Source organism: Amphibalanus amphitrite, unplaced genomic scaffold (assembly GCF_019059575.1).
Source record: "Amphibalanus amphitrite isolate SeventyFive unplaced genomic scaffold, NRLGWU_Aamphi_draft 000539F_arrow, whole genome shotgun sequence".
NCBI lineage: Eukaryota > Metazoa > Arthropoda > Thecostraca > Balanomorpha > Balanidae > Amphibalanus > Amphibalanus amphitrite.
Genome location: NW_024882033.1, coordinates 120,201 through 139,047, shown reverse-complemented (window position 1 = coordinate 139,047; position 18,847 = coordinate 120,201). Strand labels below are relative to the sequence as shown.

At 44.0% G+C, this 18,847-nt stretch overlaps 2 protein-coding genes across 6 annotated transcripts; one reads left to right on the top strand and one right to left on the bottom strand.

Annotated features, from left to right (window-relative positions):
• Nucleotides 1-79: 79 nt before the first annotated feature.
• LOC122393514 (V-type proton ATPase 16 kDa proteolipid subunit) lies at nt 80-7,063 on the bottom strand. The gene is made up of 3 exons (XM_043389593.1): nt 6,838-7,063; nt 4,373-4,562; nt 80-1,067 (listed from the first exon to the last, which is right to left on the bottom strand). The coding sequence occupies exons 1-3, from the start codon at nt 6,911-6,913 to the stop codon at nt 860-862; spliced, it is 474 nt and encodes a 157-aa protein (XP_043245528.1). The 5' UTR covers nt 6,914-7,063; the 3' UTR covers nt 80-859.
• A 698-nt stretch (nt 7,064-7,761) lies between these two features.
• LOC122393515 lies at nt 7,762-18,426 on the top strand. Of its 5 annotated transcripts, none has more exons than XM_043389594.1 (5): nt 7,762-7,788; nt 10,044-10,193; nt 14,392-14,526; nt 16,782-16,935; nt 17,352-18,426. In XM_043389594.1, the coding sequence occupies exons 2-5, from the start codon at nt 10,136-10,138 to the stop codon at nt 17,473-17,475; spliced, it is 471 nt and encodes a 156-aa protein (XP_043245529.1). In that variant the 5' UTR covers nt 7,762-7,788; nt 10,044-10,135; the 3' UTR covers nt 17,476-18,426. The 5 variants fall into 5 exon arrangements, with proteins under 5 accessions (XP_043245529.1, XP_043245534.1, XP_043245533.1 ...); XM_043389599.1 differs by lacking the exon at nt 7,762-7,788 and adding an exon at nt 7,823-7,858; XM_043389598.1 differs by lacking the exon at nt 7,762-7,788 and adding an exon at nt 7,832-7,884.
• Nucleotides 18,427-18,847: the final 421 nt, after the last annotated feature.

The following is an 18,847-nucleotide window of genomic DNA, read 5'->3' as shown; positions in this document are numbered from 1 at the left end:
AGCGCCCATTTAGAGAAGTGTAACTTTCTGTGACTAAACTCGTATCTACTGCACACGCATCACCAATGAAAAACCCCGATTGAGGCTACACATTTATTTTCCATTGTAATTTTTGGGTTCGCAAACAGCGAGAAATGATTGAACGACACGATACGGGTAATTGATCGTCGCCCTGACCACGTGCACCATATATATCCACTCACGGGTTAGCCTAACGGGAAGATACACGGTCAGACGTCAGGTCGACAGTCCACCGACAATTGGCTACAACAATCCTACCCATATGTACAGAACACATTCACAATCACAACACATCCATACGATATCGCTCCCATCACATAAAGTATTTTATACACATAGTACTGTACAGAGCATCAACATATTATCAACATATTTGATAGAGAATAGCCTAGGTAGCAAATTAGGGTCGAAAGAGCTTGACGTAAATGCCAGGAACGCAATGCAAACAGCCGCCAGCTAAAATCCGTCGAAAATTGTTCGCCTGTTCTACAGATGTGTTCACGAGGGCGGCCGCCCGGCCGGCAGCAGACGCCCGGGCCGCCCGGCCGCACGCCTCCGACGCCCTCCCGTCTGTCTTTATGCGTGATGTCCGCGCGGGTACAGCCGTGCGTTCACTGCACCTGAGGCGGCCGGGCCCAGTTGCCGGCCGATTCTGGATGTGTAAGTGGAATGTTGCGCAGGGCGAGGGGCGACCGCTGGCGCCCTAGCGGCATCACAGGACGTATATAGACCGGGGACAGACGCGCTGGCCCACCGCCTAGATATGCGCCCACCGCACACACGCGCATCAGCGCCGCAGAGCCGCACGTGTGCTGCACTGGCCCGACCGACTGGCCGCTTATGCCTTGATGTACAGGAAAATGGCAACGATGAGACCGTACAGACCCAACACTTCGGCGAAAATCAGAATGAGGATCATTCCGACGAAGAGGCGGGGCTGCTGGGCCGTGCCGCGGACGCCGGCGTCACCCACGATGCCGATGGCAAATCCGGCCGCCAGACCGCTGAGGCCCACAGCCAGGCCGGCGCCAAAGTGCACGAACCCACTGCAAGACACAGCGCAGCTGTCAGTAATGTATCACGGACCACCGTCCGACCGAAATAACCTGAACACAGAATAACTCTACAAAGGCTGTTATGTAATCTCAGGCAAAACATAGCTGATTATCAGTTTTCAAAAGGCAAATTGCTGCTTTTGTGCCTGACGAGACAAAATGTTTAACATATGCCTTATGGATGATGATGTAAATAATAAACCAAATTATTACAAATGCATTCAAATATATTCAAAAAGACACACAAAGCTTTCGGTTCATGGAACCTTGATCACTGTGCAAATGAGTATAACAATCGCTGTAACCGTCTAAAATTCTTTGAAATTAATCAGCCGCGTGTTTTCTTCTTCTGCTGGTCTACCACCGATTTTGCTGCCATTGACGACCATGTGATGAATCCGCTCCTACTGTTAAACGTATCACGTGTGATGATGTGGGCAAAATTTCAAAGAATTTTAGACGGTTACAGCGATTGTTATACTCATTTGCACAGTGATCAAGGTTCCATGAACCGAAAGCTTTGTGTGTCTTTTTGAATATATTTGAATGCATTTGTAATAATTTGGTTTATTATTTACATCATCATCCAACCTGTCATGGATACTCAACATATGCCTTATCATTACCATGCCAGTAACATCATAGTTGAACAACTCAGTAAGATGTCAATTTTCAGAATGTTCACACAGCCTTGATTGTCAGGCAAAGGCAATGCTCATTGAATAACAGCAGCTTCACACCCCCTTGTCTCCACCCAGTACCCCACCTTCCATGGACCAGTTAACCCGCGCCCTGCTGGGGGGGGGGGGGTGTTTGAACACCCCCTTGTGGTTTTTCGCGAATATCTCAAAAACGGCGGCGCGGAGCGCCGCCGTTTTTGGTACACCTTATCATACATCAATTCTACACATTTTGTGAAAATTTCAGACCAAGGTCATTCAAGGTCAGGTCACCAGGTGACTTGAAGTGACCTCACCTCATAAAAAGTTTCAATGTCTGTCATAGCTACACCGAGTGACCGATCGCTTTGAAACTTTCAGCGATTGCTAAGAGCAATAGCATGTACAAAATGTATATCTCAGAATTTTGATATCGATGACCTAAGGTCAGGTCAATTTTGCGACCTCCCCATTATAAGTCAATGGGAGAAAATTGAAATGCGCCTCTTTTGGACGAAAGACATTATAAACACTCCCAAACACTGAATTACAAGTGGTTTAGACACAATGAACATGAAAATGGTGTCCGTGACCCATGTTTATGCCCTGAGGTCATCTTAGGTCACGAATGGTATCTAACAGTTTTTCGCAAATAACTTTTGATAGAGGCATGCTAGAGCGATGAAAACGCCTAAGAGGTGTTCAGTTCGACGATACGGATCGACTGATATGCAACATGACCCTTTCCGGTCAGGTCATGACCTTGACCTGAGGTCAAATTTTCAAGTTGACCTTTCAAGGTCAACTTATAGTTCATTCGATGCGTCTTGACGAGAGGAACACGATGCCGGTAAAAGTAAGCTCGTACAAGGCTTGGGTCAAAAGTTATTGCAGAAAAACTGTTTCCGAAAAAATCGGCTATTTTTGCAGTTTTTGCCCCCTGCAGGCAAAACCGTTGACGTTAGGTCAAATTTGAGAGAATTACTCAGAAAGGGCGTTAATAGGGCTATCGAATGCGCTTTTCCGCGGCGCTGTAGCTCTATTGGTTCCCGAGTTATGCGTTGGCTTCTTGGAAATTTTCGACATTCGACCTGGAAATCGGCGAAATTTTGCCTTCAATGACCTCTGGTGACCTGACCTTTGACCTGACCAAAAAATTGACCGAAGTGATTTCCTCATTATTTTTGACGTTCTTTCGAACGCCGCCTTCCGCGTATCGCTACGTGGCCCAGGAGCCGAGTTAGAAGGGGGGGGGGTGTTCAAACACCCCCCCCCCCAGCAGGGCGTGGAAATCCAGGACCCCCAGCCGGGCGCGGGTTAAAGGGACCCTCCCACCTTAACATTAGTTTTGAGTTGAGATAGCCAAGTTTGCGGCCAGGCTCAGAAACCACCATTTATCCTGGTCGCAACCCCCGCAGCTTTATGGTGTTCAAGAAATTTCTTCCCTTTACTTGCAGGGTGGGACCAGCGTGGTCCCCATCTCTTAACCATTACGGGAATCTGATGACGTCATCAGGCTTTCGAACGTCCGTTAAATGTTTGACTAAAACGTTTTGTAGCACGCGGTGGTATATGCTGCTTTGCGCGCAACAAATGCCGCACTTTCAAATAAAGTCGCTAGGAACAGCGGAGATCCCAAAAAGTAAACAAAAGTAAAAGTCTAATATCTTGAAAACCGGTGAATATTTTTCGATGAAATTTGGTAGATATTCGTTTTTGCTCTTTCTGAACCGAGCGACATCACTTTCATGCCAATTCATTAACTTTTTTGGAGGTGGGAGGATCCCTTTAACTACTGGAACTAACTGTAAGTGTAACTTGCTGCAGGTAGATGACAGCAGTCCATGCACTCTAGCCATGCCAAAGTGCACTTTATCTAAAAAAAACCCTCTCCACATATGATTAAATCTATGACTGTCAGTTGTCACATGACTATTGCTGACTGCCATAACACAAAACATGTGGTGGTCAGGAGAGAGATAATACAACATCAGCATAAGTGATCCTTCATCAAGTCACTTGAGGCTAGGGCCTAGGAGCATTAAATTGTCCAACACCAACATCAAAGAATGTGGTACAGCCCTCTGCAAACTGCGTGGTAGGTATTCTTTTTTCGACAAAACCGGGAATAACGCGAATACTATGCTAACGGTCACTCGGAAATCGTAACAGCAAGACGTGCGAGACTCCGCACCTTAGGTTGGGCTTATTTTGGTATACATTTTCCAGCTAGTTTGGCAACAATACAAGAAAGTTTATATCTGCCCCCAAAACAAACTTGCATTTTGTTGCTACACTAGTTGTATAATTCGTTCAGTGATAGAACCAATCGAAGGAGTGGAGCATGGTGCATCTTTATGCAATGAGATCCGACCGACCGATAACTTAGTCTTTGAGTTATTCTCGGTTTTGTCGAAAAAAGAATACCTACCACGCAGTCTGCAGAGGGCTGTACATGCAGTGAATGCATGCAGTGAATACAAGCATGTAATATACTATTGGCTAACTATGACATATGTGAGATAAGTGGCACCAATTATCAAAAAAGCATACTGCAACAAAATCGACAAAATTATCACCAAACAAAATGTAAGTAGCTTTAAACATAGGTAATAAAGTCTAAAAAGGAAGACTTACGAGAAGAGCTCATATTTCTCTGGCTTGTCAATTCCTCCAGCGATGAGCACAGCCACCACAAGGCCGTAAATGGCCAGAATACCAGCCATGACCACGGGGATGATGGACTTCATGATGAGCTCTGGCCTCATCACGGACATGGCAGCAATACCAGTTCCAGACTTCGCTGTGCCATAAGCAGCACCCATGGCTGAAAAGAAGCAGTAATTTTTACAATCAAAGCTCAGAAATTATGTAAAACAAGTCAATAGCAAGTAGCTGTTACTTAGACATACCTACCTCAAAAAGCATACTACAGTATCAGCTCTAGAGTATCAGCTTTAGGTAAAAGCTTTCACAGAACAATAATTTTCTGCAATTTAAATCATGCACCACAAGTGACATAGCTAAAATCACAGTAAGTAGGGATTCAACCAGGAATGAGCTTTGCAAAATGACAGAGTTTTAAAACCTATTCATGAAATAAAATGATTTGAGAACAATTCTGTGACAATTTCATTTTAAACATGACACAAGCAAACCATAAGGTCACATTTTATAATCCAATGGTCTAATTTGGTGATCATATAGCAGGCATCTCACATGCTGCCACCAGTTTGTGAAAAGTTGCTAGACTCCAGTTCTTGAGATATTGAATTTCACTGTACCTAGGTTATAACTGTAGGTTGTAGGTAAGCCGTAAGGTGAGGTGATGTTTGATTGTGCTGTTCTGTAAGATTCTTTATTAAAGAATCCCAAAACAAAACCCTTCTAAATATCTGAAGGACTGAAGAGTCTAGCAACTTTAGAAAATGGGTGGCAGCATGTGGGTGGACAGTGAAAACAGAGCACCTGGGGCAATTTGATCAGGGCTCTTGAAATTCACTTGCACAGAGCGCATGACAGTTGGCTTAGGGAAGGCAGAGAGGGGGAGAACTTCTTGAAGATCACGTAACTGGACATATCCTCCAGCTCAGTTTTCAACATCCAACAGCATGTGAGGTGCCTGCTATATGATTATGAATACCCTTATTTTTGACCAGAGGCCAGTTTTACCAACAGAGAAATAGCCGCCTACCGAATTTTTCTTTGCTAAGGACCGCTTCACATACGGAGCATGAACGAGATGGGCACATAAGCGGATAGGGCTGTACCGTTTACGCTCTGTATGTGAAGCAGTATTTTGCAAAAAAAATTCTGGCACGCAGCTATTTTTCTGTTGGTATAATTGGCCTCAGCTTTGCAAAATCTATGAAGCACATTATAAAAGTTACACAAAACACAAGGAGCTTATAACTGTTTAGAGTAAAAGCAGGCAGCTCAGCAACAAATTTATACACATTACCTTTAGCATGTCACAAAAATTAACGTTTTATCAACTATATAAACATGACAATTAGATATTTTGGAACATATTGCAAGCATGTAGGGGAAAGTGGGGTAAGACGGGCACCTTAACTTTGGAGCCATTTTTCGGCCGGTTAGAAACATCATAGAAACGGGAAACTGAGTGAAAACCTTTTACAGACATTTTACTTCCATTTGCCAGAAGATGAGACTTAGACCTGACTCAACAAATAAACTGCAGCTATTTTTGCAAAACCTTGCAAAAACCCATCTTACCCCACTCCATGGGGTAAGACGGTCACATGGGTAGGGCAAGACGGCCAGCTTCTTTCACCGACCAGCACAGCTCGCAGCAAATGCCCGAGATTAGCCGCATTGATACAGTCGCTCGTTGGTCTCAAGTGCTTCGGAAATGGCAGTATACGAGATTCGTGCAGAAGGCGTATACTCGTATATAGGCCCTAGTTCAGAAGCCATGTAGAGCCGTTTTTCACATTCATTATTCGAGAATAAACTGTGCCGAAGGAATATTGCTAACATGTCTGTGAGTATCGGAATCGAACATATTCTTATCAGAAATGCTTCTTTTTTCCTACAGCAACAAAAATATTTTTACCATTACAGACCCATCGGATTCATAGTTGCCCGTCTTACCCCAAACTCAATGTCAGAAGTTCAGCACGATTTTTCTCTGTGGACAATTTGATGCAGACAAAGCAAATCCGCGGTGAATGAACACTGGAGGCATATGAGTGTGCCACAAGTGATTGCCAGTTTTTAACTCTATAGTGCTGCACACAAAAGCTTGCACAATACATTATGAATGTTTTCAATGAAATGAGTGTTTTAAAGAAATCAAAATAAAAGATTATTGACCGAACACAAATTCACCAGACTTCAATGGCGGTGTGTAGTGGGAAAGGCTATTCTGGTCCTAATTTTTCTCGCTCGTAGCGCTATTGGTTTGGTCTGCAGAGGGGGTGCCCGTCTTACCTACCTTGACCGTCTTACCCCACTTTCCCCTATGGAAACAGTCGATCCGTCAGCAATAAGCAAGCGATTTATAACGGGAAATAATGGGAATATCAGCCGGCAGATTGTGATCCGGCCAGAATAGAAAGTCTCGCCTCGCAACTTACCGCTGAAAACCATGGCTGAAGCCGCTCCCATAACACCGAAGAACGGTCCATAGATGGGCCTCTCGTCAGAAGACATCTTGTCGTTGATTTTTGGGAGACTGTTTCACAAACGACTGCGGGCGTCGCGAGGAGCGATGAGACAGCGACGAGAATATGGCCGGGAAAGAGGAGAGCTTGTGCGCATGTCTTGTGACACTCAATATTTGGGGATGAGACACCACTAAAACCTGCAACGCTATTGGCTTACACCATGGTTGACTGGGAAGTCAAACCAATCAGAAACTGTTTTACAACAGCCCAGCTGAGCCACACCTGTGACGTCACAGCTGCCTTGGGCAGTGGCTAGTAAGAAGGGATCAAAATATTGGTTTTATGTTGTAAAAAATCAATTTTTAACATATTTACTTTGCGCAAAATGTGTTAAAAAACAATTTATCGATACTCATTGAGTTATATGAGAACTTTACGGAGAAATGTCACGAAATTCTAATTATTTTCTACTCCTACCATTCAGTATTTCAAAATAGTTTTTATAGGCGACTTATTCATTAAATTTTGATATTTTGGAAAGATTTTGCAGCAAAACGAATTCGAAAAGGTTTTTTAAGAGGTATCAGAAATGAGCGTGAAACTGGCGCGGCTGTTGCAAAATTTTTACATTTAGTCATGTTCTACATCGGCTTGCGAACACTCGCTCACATGCAACAAGTCATACTTTTGATTTTTTATTTATGTATTTGGCCAAGGCACCTTGAATAGTTTAATTGAAGCACTTTCGTACGTTTTATATCATTTTTTGGCTCTTAGATTAATATTTTATCTCTTAATGCAACAGAAATCTCAACTTTTTATGCAAGCTTTTCCGTACTCTTGCCCTTGCTCTTGCCCTTGATTGGCTGCTATCTGCTGGTTTCTGCCGACATACGCTGTTGGATAGATAGCTGAAAACAAGTATGCGTTCTATCATTATGTGTGATAAATGCTCGGGGTGCTCGGGGGAGTTCTATAGCCTTGGCTCGGGGTGTGAATTACGATTTGGCTTTGAATGTGGGTTTTGGGTGTGGCGGAATAAAATACTGAATTCGAATTTTCGTTATATATGCTTTTATGGAAATGACAAAAAAGTGTTGCTGTTCCAATCTTCTGTGTCAGTTAAAAGCTGTACATATACCTTGATTTTTGTTTTTGCAATTGATTGAATTTGGCTGAACCAGAACAGCAGCAAAATGGACTGCATTATTTTTGTAATTTACTTTTAAATGTATCCTTTTTGTTACCCATTGCTTCCTGAATAAGTTCAGATATCCCAAGCACATTTATAAATTTATAAAATGCTGCAGGGCTCATTAGGTAGGTACCTACTGCCCTGGCTCTTGGACACACTGCTTTGTTTCGTTAGGAAGGCAACGCGTCATGTATAGAGGGTGCATCTAGTGCATGTATAGGTAAAATTCACACTTACCCTTACATACAAATCCATTCATACGATATACATTTACCTTACATTTAGACATACACTGCGCACATTTACATACATAAATTCTTAGGTACTTACATATCTTTCATTTTTTTGTAATTTTCCAGGCTGCTGTTCCAACTTCCAGGCCTCTTGAATAATTTTTCTAGGAATCTATTTCTAGTAAAACAGCTTTGATAGAACATTTTGTACTCCACTCCACATGAAGTATAAACTCAGATCAGTAGGTAGGTAAAATACTTAGAATGATGATGAGGTATTTTTGTTTGTTCATTAGGGCTTTAGCCATACTCATATTTTGATGATATAAATAATTATGTTTCTATCTCAGAATCTGTAAAATGAAGTAGAAATCATAGGTGTGATGCCACAGATATGGCCTCTAACTAGCAGTCCACACCCATCTGATGACTGATGCTTCATGCTCTTTTTTACATTTGGGTGATGGTGTTATTGATTAGTCCAATGCCTAAGAAGGTAATCACAGCATCAAGACATAAAATGTAATGTATGGTGACATGAGGTAGCTGGTTAACCAATTCTGTTGGTAGGCTTGCCCATGCATTGATAACCTTACAGAGAAGGTGTTGTGTTGATTGAACTTGGACGGCTGCTCAGGCTTTACTTGTTGAACTTGGATGACTGCTCAGTTTTTACTAAGCACCTTGAGCGTCCTGTGGTCTCATGGATGACTGGGTGGTCGAAGAAGTTTTCCCGTTGATCCCGCCATGAATCATCGTAAACACTGATATCATGTTTCCATGCTTTCGGTAAAATAGAGACTGTAATTTGAACACTTGCATTCGCTGGGTTTATGGCTGTATGGGTGTTCTGTGAATGGTAGGTGACGCAGCTCCGATATTTTCTTTGTCTCCCACCGGGCTAGGTTTGGTTTGGTTAGATTTAACGCGCTCTTTGAGTCTGTTCCGTCCGATTGAATGTTTCCACAGTCCACATAATGTTTCCGTATTCGAGGTGGGACGGGACCGTGTTTGCCGGTTTCTAGGGCCAGTCATGGCTTTCTTGACTCGCACGCGTTTTTGCTGGTCGTCAACGTCCTATGAATCCCTCCTTTATGAAAGAAAGTTATGAAACTATAAATGTGAGTGTGAACTTGCGTGTGTTAAAACGGTCCCATGGATGCCGTCTTTATTTACCTTATATTTATATTTATGTTTATATTTATGCCACATTTTGAGTCAATTCCGCTGCGGACGGTGGCTATTCCATGCCTCGAGTCAATTGCCTTCGGCAATGGGAAGAATGACTGATTTCATGCATACCGTAAGGTGGGGCTATTTGAGACAGTGGGGCTATTTGAGACAGTATTTAAAATTGCTATAAAATAAAAACCACTTAAAATTTATGCTTGATTTTTTGCTCAGGCGATTTACTGCTCGATTCCACACCTCCCTGAGCAAAAATATCAGACAAAAATCAAACGATCTTCATTTTATAGCGATTTTAAATACTGTCTCAAATAGCCCCACTGTCTCAAATAGCCCCACTTTACGGTACTCTCACACATACCACACGATACATCCGTACCATACCGTACTATTTCATCCTATCCTATCACACACCAACATACATGATACAACGCTACAATCGCACCGCATCCTGGACACACGGGATTTCAGTTGGCCCGCTCTAGCCGCCGGAGATGGTCCCTCAGCTTGCTGAATGACTAACAGTTTATGGCTTATAACTGCTTTGTGTTTGTTCACAGGTCATTACCAGTCATTTGTTGGCTGCTGTGAGAAAGGGAGAAGCCGAGAGGAAAACAGACGTTTCAATACTTTCTGAAATCTGAGCAGCAAAATGAACATACGTGATCAGCTTGTTGTTCTTATGCTGGTTTGCCTACAGATTCCATCAGGTAATGTAGTTGTACTTGATTTTGATCAAGTCGAATAGATCATCGAATCTCAATAAATATCAGCCAGCAAAGAGCGACGAGGAAGTGACCTAAACGGCTAAAATAAAAACATGTGACTAAACAATTTTCATCAATCGTAGTCGCCAGTTGGAGCCCGTAACCCAAAAACGATGTGTTAAGTGGCAGCCGGAAATAATCCTCAACGTGTTGGGAATTACGTACGAGTGAAATTATAGAAATGGAGTGGTGCGGATTACGAGATCGTAAGTCCGTAGTAGTTGGAGCTGTTGGAATGCCTGCTCAAATGGTTATTGATGCCGAATGATATTTAATGAACAATTTATAAGTATTTATCGGTAGGGGAGAGTGGGGCAAAGCGGCCACCCTAACGCTTCTCACGATGCCAACGCTTGATTTTTAAACTTGGAAAGATTCTTTCTATACCAATGTGATCCCTAGTAAGTTGCCTTTTATTTCAACTGCGTTTTATTTCCAAAGGCGCTCACATATGAAAGATATTGACAAAACTTTAAACCTATGCATATTGGCCACTTTGCCCCATACCCTGGGGCAAAGCGGCCACCGGCGTCTTCTCAAGTCCCGATATGAGAAACAAAATAGTTGCCTCGTGTACGACTAGTGTATTTGATGGTGACAAGGTTAATCGAGGATGGATGTTTTCTTTATCATCTTCCACCTGTAGCTAAACAAAGAAAGGATTTTCATGAAAATAAACATTTAATTGCATTATTTGGTAACTCATGCAACTGAAAAGTGGCCAAGATGAATGCATGACGACACATTTCAATATAAATAATGTTTTTATCCAGATGGAAGCAACTTATGGCCAATTGGGGGGTGGCCACTTTGCCCCGGCCACTTTGCCCCGCGCATACCGTCCGAGACAAAAATATTCCAGCTTAGCTATTAGTGGGGTAAAAAACATTAAAATTGGTAGAGTACATGTACGATAACCATGCAATGCATGGACAAGAACGCCTATAAAAATTCCAAAACGGTTATGGAATAACATAACATTTAAAAATTGTAAACACAGTTGGTAACCTGGCAAGAAATGCTTTTCCGTGTTTCACAGAACAATGGTGATGGGCCTGAAACCCCGGTCTAGCTCATTCGAACGACCGTGAAGAGAATTATAATTGGAAACCATAAATTGGAACTGACGCCAGCTATGAAGGGCTAAAACGATGGGTGGCCGCTTTGCCCCGGGTGGCCGCTTTGCCCCACTCTCCCCTACTCGGTCATTGATAATGGTCATTGATGCCGAATGATATTTAATGAACAATTTATAAGTATTTATCGGTTCCGCATTCCTTTATTGTGGTTATCATTTTCCTCAACCCTTTTACGCTTTGATGTTCGCTCATTCCAATCCTCAGCATAAAAATGACTGCAGTTCCTGTGAGATATATGCTCAGTTTCAGTGTGCGTATTTGTGTCAGTTTCAGTGTGCGTATTTGTGTAATGACGCCGAGTATTTGCCGGTGACGGGACTCGCGTCATGTGATCCCCCTGCGCCGCGCATATTTACGTCTGGACAACGAGTTGCGGGGAAAAGTGCTGATTGTGTTGCAGTTTTAGGAGCCGGTGATTAGGCTGGATTTTTGGGTTACTTTTTCGTTCTGATTCATGTATTTCATAGTGTTTGGCTTTTGAATATTTTAGTTCTTTCAGATAAATATTACTTGCCTTACAACTTTTGTAAAAACGTTTCATTTTTTATAAGCCGACGTTCAGAGTCCTAAAAATATATCAGCACTACAATCATTGTAAACAAACAAATGGAGCACCACTTGGCTCTGTTCCAAGGCCATTTTTTAGTTTATCTGGTGGTTTTCTTGCTCTTGTACGTCGTTTTGTTGGATGTTTTGGATCCCTTAAGATTGACTTATATCATATTTAAGAAGCATGTTGACTGAAAACAATCTGAAGTATCCAGGAGGCTGACAGAGGTCCTGACTACTGAGCAATATCAATATCAAGTTGAACAAGTTATGAAATTTTGGTTGATAAACGCAAGTTGATCGGGCTCATATATCAGCAAGAAAAGTAAAATTAAAAGAGCAATTATTGTCCAAAAACAAGCTATAATATTGCAGACTTTGGAGCAATACTGAAGAGCACGCTGAGCAGGATCATGCCAGAAAATGTTGACTGATGAGCGCATATTGATGTATTGGTATGAATATTGAATCATGATAACTTACAACAGCAAGATAAATTAGTGCTAACTATCAAGTTAAAATCTAGAATGAATGGACTTGGGCAGTTTTACTATGCTTAGATGCTATGCAGATTGTAATGTGCATCAGGTACTCAGTGTCTGGCAAATGAAACATGCGATCATTCCATTGCTACTGGAGGAGAAAGCTTGGCTCACGAAATCCACTTAATGTTGATTTTGATGTTAATCATCATCACTGTATTTCTTGAAAAAAGGATTGTAGTAAAATTGTCAATGTGACAATCCATGCAATGATGTGATCATATGTGTTCATAGTCATTCGTGATAGTCATTATTGGTCCAATATACAATGGCAAAGCTCTCAGTCTCAGTGTTTCTTCCTGTGGATGGCCAGCAGTGACTCAGAGCTTAGAAGTATTAGTTTTCTTCACAGGGCTGGGATAAAAAGTACTGAGGGTAATCTTCCACCAAGGAACTCTACTTTGACATGGTATGAGATGTAGGCACAAGTAGGTAGGTGCTCAGTTCCTATAGTCAGTAGTTGTGTATGTTTAGTCGGGTTAGCTTAGATCAGGTTGTTAGTTTTTTAATTTGCCAAATGTCCATAAAAATGTGACCTGAGCAATGAGCATACCTGAACCTGACTAACCTGACAGCTGACCTAACCTCAATCATCACACATATTTGCAGCCTACCCAAGACCTGCATGGCATGGTAGCACCCAGTTATAGGTAGGTACTCACCCTAACTCAATCTTACCTGCTAACCTTCAACTTGCCAAAAGTTAGCTCACATTGCCAAGCTGTGTCCAGGGAAACAGTCAACTGAGGTCTGAGGAACTGGCTCATTGGGTGGCTGGTGTGAGTCTGTGCATTTAAAGTGTTTCTTCTCTGAAGCTGCTCTGCACTGCTGTATGTCATGTTAGATGCTCAGAAAATGTGGGAAATGATTACTAAGCTACTTTAGTGCTTTGTTAATGCTCGAGACATGAACAAGTACAGATCCTGCAGGGTACAGCTATGAGTTAGGTGCTAGGTGAGTATGTTATGTGAATGTGCTGTTCCCTGTTTGACCGTAAGTATACAAACAAGCACAGGGTCACAGTTATATTCAATCTCCACAAATACATACAACAAAAACGGCCATATAGCCTAACTCCGAACACACCACAGATAACTTAAGCCTTTGAAGGCACAAAAATGTTTTGATTAACAGGACAGGTTTACAATATATCCTCTGTCCTTGGGGGATCTTGCTGCCAAGTTGAGGTATGATGACTGAACTTCAGGATTGATCAACCATTTCTTAGCCACGTCTTATATACGAGAAAGACCAAATGCTTGTTTGTTTTGATTTACAGGACATGTATACAATATATCCTCTGTCCGTACTCGTAGGGGATCTTGCTGCCAAGTTGAGGTACGATGACTGAACTTCAGGATTGATCAACCTTTTCTTAGCCACTGCTTATAAGCGAGAAAGACCAAATGCTTGTTCGTAAACTGCGTTGAAAATTTGATGATCCACCTTCAATTCTGACATGAAGGCACAAATGAAATAGTTTCCTCTCCTTTTGGAATACACAAAGCAGAATATTTAATAAAGATGAATTACACTGACGCTTATTCGCTTCATATTTTGTAACAAACGCGCTAAAACTGCAATATAACAGCACTATATGCTTCTTGACAAAATGCAATAGTATTAAAAATTTAGCCCTGATGGCATTCATTCTTGGTGGAAACGTAATTACAAAATATTTTGTAGTAACTATTAAATTCCGGCCGAAAACAGTGCACGGTTTAAAAAAGAATCATTCCAATGACGGTCCATTCTTGCGGTCCTGAAATCGCCACTATTTCCGGCCTCTCCAACGCAACTCGTTGTCCAGACGTAAATATGCCTGCGCCGCGCCGTCAGCTGATACCGGGCGGGGGGCCGTCAGCTGATCACTGCCACCTGACACCACCACCGGCCGCCGCTCCGTTGCAGGCCTGGCGATCTGGTGCTATCAGTGCGTGAGCACCCACCCGGGCTGCGGCAAGGAGTTCTCGCCGCAGCTGTACTGGAGCGTCTCCTGCCCCACCCCGTGGGATGTCTGTGTCAAGGTCACGGAGACCAAGGGCGGTAAGGCTGCGACCCGCACCTCCGAGCCCGCCCCTATATTTGGCCGCCGGTGCGAGCGTCTGACCGGCAGAGTGTGTGGAATCTGCTCGCCGTATGCTAATCAGCGTCGCCGTGCAAATCTGGTCGCGGCGAACCCGAATACATCTTTGCACACTGCACAGCGCTAGAAACGATTGTCTCGTAAGGCGTACGCTTTTTAGCGTCAAGCGCTTGACGAGTCACTGCTGAGGCAGTATCGCTTTCCCTATCACCCTTGAGATATGCTGAATGAGGCCGCACTTCAGATAGCGCGAACGGAACTACCAGTCTCGTGGTCAATAAGGTCACGAGTTGATATGGAAAAGAAGTGTGCAAGTTTGAAACTCCAAGTCATGAGCAAATGCTTTGAATCACGAAACATCAAATTCCATTGCAGTTGGGGAATCATATGCTAAGTAGGTATAAATAAAATTTACTAGCAATCTCTATCAGATAAATTATGTCAGAAGTTGTGCCAGATTTATCCATGTCCCGTGTTCAACTTTCGCCCGTATTAGCCTTTTACAGCGTGTAACGAATAGGGGGGGGGGGGAGGGAGTCCTGGGAACCCCTGCCGTTTGGCCCCTGATCATTGATCAAGCTAGAAATTTGCAAAAAAAAAAAAAAACAACAAAAAACAAACGTGTTGTTTGTAACGAAAGGAAGCCGATGATGTCCAATTTTAACGTCTTAGGTCATCGGTTGACCCCCTCCAGTGACCCAAAACTCGGGAATATCGGGACCTGCTGTGACTTGGTAACTTGAGGATGTTATGGTTTTTCGGGACCATGATTACGAAGTTCATGCTATTAATGATCAAAGATGATGTGTCAATGCATTTTGGATTGGCCGTAGCAGGGCAGGTCAAGTCAACCAGTAGGCACCCTGCCGGCTATCCATAGGTGTAGGTGTTAGCGGTCAGCCAACCACTGAAAGCTTCGTAACATGTTATGTAGGCACCAAAACCTTTTCGTAATTATTCAACTCGGTGCTAAATTCGATAATCATCTCCAAAAAGTATCCTGGAAACATGTATAACTCGAAAAAGTGAACCAAAGTCGTCAAAGGTCAAAGACCTTGACCTGACCTTCACGTCACGTTGACACCCACTGTAATGCATTGAACAAACAGTTCACCTGTTGGAACGCTTACAACAAATCGCTTACAACAACAACCATCATCACCACCACCAAAAACTGGAAACGCGCGGATAATGACATGTGCGCTGATACGCCGAATCGTGATTCGACCTGACGGGGTCACAAGAAACAGGTCACAGGCAGAAGGTCATTTGGGCCAGGGTCATGAAATTATCAGGGTAGGTGTGAAATTGATTAAATCGAGGGCACTTAAACTTTCGTTGCGATCGAACGCTTTTTGCGCGAGCTATTTGCAAAAAAAAACGGACCCTCTCCGGAGAGGGTCTCTTCGGAGAGGAGGGGAAAAACGGAGAGGGTCTCTTCGACCCTCTCCCCTGTATGTAAGTGCGAGGGTTAACTGGGACAAATTGATTCGCCGTCGATATCGGTCTGATCGCCCTATGCTGTTCGACGATAACCGAGGTGGGATGGACGTATTGGTCACATGTAGGACATGCCTACAGCTCGGGTCACATGCACCTTATCAGATAAGCAGCTCTTGTACTGTGGCCGCGACCCGAGAGATAGGAAATACTCCGCCCTAAGTACGGGTCGCATCGATACTCCTAGACGTCGTACAATGCACGTTATGTAAGTTATCACATGTTAGTCTGGCAGCGAGACGTCGTACCGTGTGAGGTCAATGTGTTTTCCAAGGAGTCATCACTGGCGCCTTGGGTAGGATCTGGGAAGTACATTCGCAGTATGCTAGATTTAATGGAGGCTTTCCACACTCCATCTGCTTGAGTGGGATTTAGCCCCCAAGCTCCGGGTGCATTCATCCGACTGATATTTCTGAACTGATGCTAACATTCTGTCTGAAGTGCCACATTCGGTGTGGGGGATGAAACTTATTCAGTGTAGGTACACTTCTCATTTGTACGAGTATATACATACATTTAATCAAACCAAAACGTTCGGACCAAACATGAAATAATGGTGATTATAAACAACTTTCACTAGGTGTAGCGTATGATTGTAATAAGCGCGTACTGCGTTGCGGCGTTGTCGCGGTCGCGGTGACGCGTTGTGTCATGACTCATGAGTCATGTGTGTGTGTCTGCCTATAACCGCGACACCCCACCGTCTGCCCCCCAGCCGAGACTCTGATCACGCGCGACTGTCTGAGCGCCCTCCAGTGGAACCGTCGCGACGTGCCTGCCGACCACTACGAGGGCTGCCGGCCGGCCGCCGAGGACCCGCGCCTCGGACTGTACACCTTCAACAGCCTGCAGGAGCTCGACACCAGAAGGTGGGCGTTCAGAGCTGAGAGATTCGAGTGTTGGGAAATTACGAGACTGGATAATGGACGATTTAAACTGCAGTATTTGCCTGAACTTAAAGTAGAATATAATTATTATCCTGAAATGTAAGGATAGACGATCTTCTAATGCCAGCTTAATTGGATAAGTCTTGTTTTGCGTCTCAGATGTGTAATATGTGAGTCTCCTGTGTGCATATATATGGAATGTGTATAGTTTTGATTAAGAATATATTATAAAAACACCAGCTTATTACTTATTCTAGGGAGCTTTGTCATTTTGTGACCTGAAATGTGTAATACTGAGCCTAGCTGTCTTTTTGGGAACGAGTGACAGCACCTGACTTATAATTGAAAACTCGTGGTGATTCTGTAAGGACGACGAGCCTGACTGCCTCTCGTTTCAGGAACTACTACGACAAAGTGGAGTACTGCTTCTGTCAGTACGACGAGCAGTGTAACGGCGCCGTCGGCGTCTCCGTGTCGCTCGGGGTTCTGGTGACGCTGGCGCTGCTGGTTAACATGCTGTAGCGCCGGACATGCGCCCCCGATACGTCTTCTGTGACCCAATCGATAAAGGCGCCCTCGGACCGTCCTAAGCTCGATTGAGACGCCTCCTGGCCGTCGACTTCGGTACTACAGCCGTCCCCGGCTCGCAGTGGTGGTGCGGCATCCCCTCCCCCAGTGTGTGTGTGTGGTTGGGGGTTTGGGGTGAGGGTAGGGTATGCTCCTGGCGACCAGCCTGCCACACTGTATGCCCTACAGTAGGCAGTCGTTTTCGGAGATGTCTTCGAAAACGGTTTCCGTCCGTGGAGTGAGCTGTCTTACAGTGAAGTGTGATGCGGCTGGGGTCTGACGACCTGAGCCGATTTGATGCAGGCTGCTCTAGGGGAGGTTATTCCGCTCCCGTCCCCGGTAGTTGTATTGCATTTAGCGTTCGTACTTCGTAGTGCATCCGGCAGCGTTGTTAAGGTCGCATCGGATGGCCCATTTTATAGCGCGACATCGTAGGCTCATATTACCTTTCAGAAGCGACGTAGAATCTCGATAGCTGTAGCGTACATTCCAGCGCCTTTTGCGCCACCAGAGTATTTTTAGAATATCTTATAAGGCTGTACCCTATTGTACAGGTCAGCTGTGGGAACCCAGTGAAGGTTCGGCCGGCCGGCGTGCGTCGGTGGGATCACATTGCTTCTGCCACTCCGTCCATCATCGAGAGTCTCATTGTAATTTGATCGCCATTTACGCATCACTCATAACATGTACGGGATCGTGTATCATGCATTAGCACTCTGTATATGCTTGCTTCAAAGCATTTTGCCCGTAACGTTTCATGCGCACAATGCGTTGAAGTGATGAAAAATATCGATTCCGCGGTATCCGTGAACGACATGTTCGTTCTGTGTTATCGGCGTGTGTTTTGATAGCGCTGAGTGGGTCGTGCTTCACGCTTACCATTTGAAAATACAACCTTGTATCGAATGTTTGCTGCTTACTTGCCCGGCGCTCTGCGGTGTTTTGTGGGTCGTGTAAACCCACCGTTACGTTCAGTCCCGATGGTTGTCATGATTTTTGGCGCCTGGCGACACTCCCATAATGTATGCTCTGTGTCAAGCAAGCCGCTGCTGATCGGGCGGAGTCAAGGTACCCATTACTGGTGAGCGTCAGCCATCTGTAAGAATATCGGTCAAAGTTCCGGAATCCGGGTGCATGCAAAACAAGACTGCGAAGAATGCTATATATGCGCCTTTCTATAAGCCACCCTAGTCTTTAGGTGTATTACTAGGGTGCCTTATACCTCTATACGTGGCCTTGCTTTTATGCCCTAGTCTTATTTCCATGGATGGTGAGCCTAAAGCAATTTGCATTATTTGTATTTGTATTTGTATTTAGCGATCCACAT

What these genes read in the sequence shown, in the direction of transcription:
- LOC122393514 (XM_043389593.1), bottom strand. Translation starts at nt 6,913, where the DNA reads ATGTCTTCTGACGAGAGGCCCATCTATGGACCGTTCTTCGGTGTTATG. An exon ending in TTCAGCCATGGTTTTCAGCG is followed by an intron (nt 4,563 to 6,837) that starts GTAAGTTGCGAG and finishes GCTTCTTTTCAG; the next exon opens with CCATGGGTGCTGCTTATGGC. An exon ending in GAGAAATATGAGCTCTTCTC is followed by an intron (nt 1,068 to 4,372) that starts GTAAGTCTTCCT and finishes TGTGTCTTGCAG; the next exon opens with TGGGTTCGTGCACTTTGGCG.
- LOC122393515 (XM_043389594.1), top strand. Translation starts at nt 10,136, where the DNA reads ATGAACATACGTGATCAGCTTGTTGTTCTTATGCTGGTTTGCCTACAG. An exon ending in GGTCACGGAGACCAAGGGCG is followed by an intron (nt 14,527 to 16,781) that starts GTAAGGCTGCGA and finishes TCTGCCCCCCAG; the next exon opens with CCGAGACTCTGATCACGCGC. An exon ending in CAGGAGCTCGACACCAGAAG is followed by an intron (nt 16,936 to 17,351) that starts GTGGGCGTTCAG and finishes CTCTCGTTTCAG; the next exon opens with GAACTACTACGACAAAGTGG.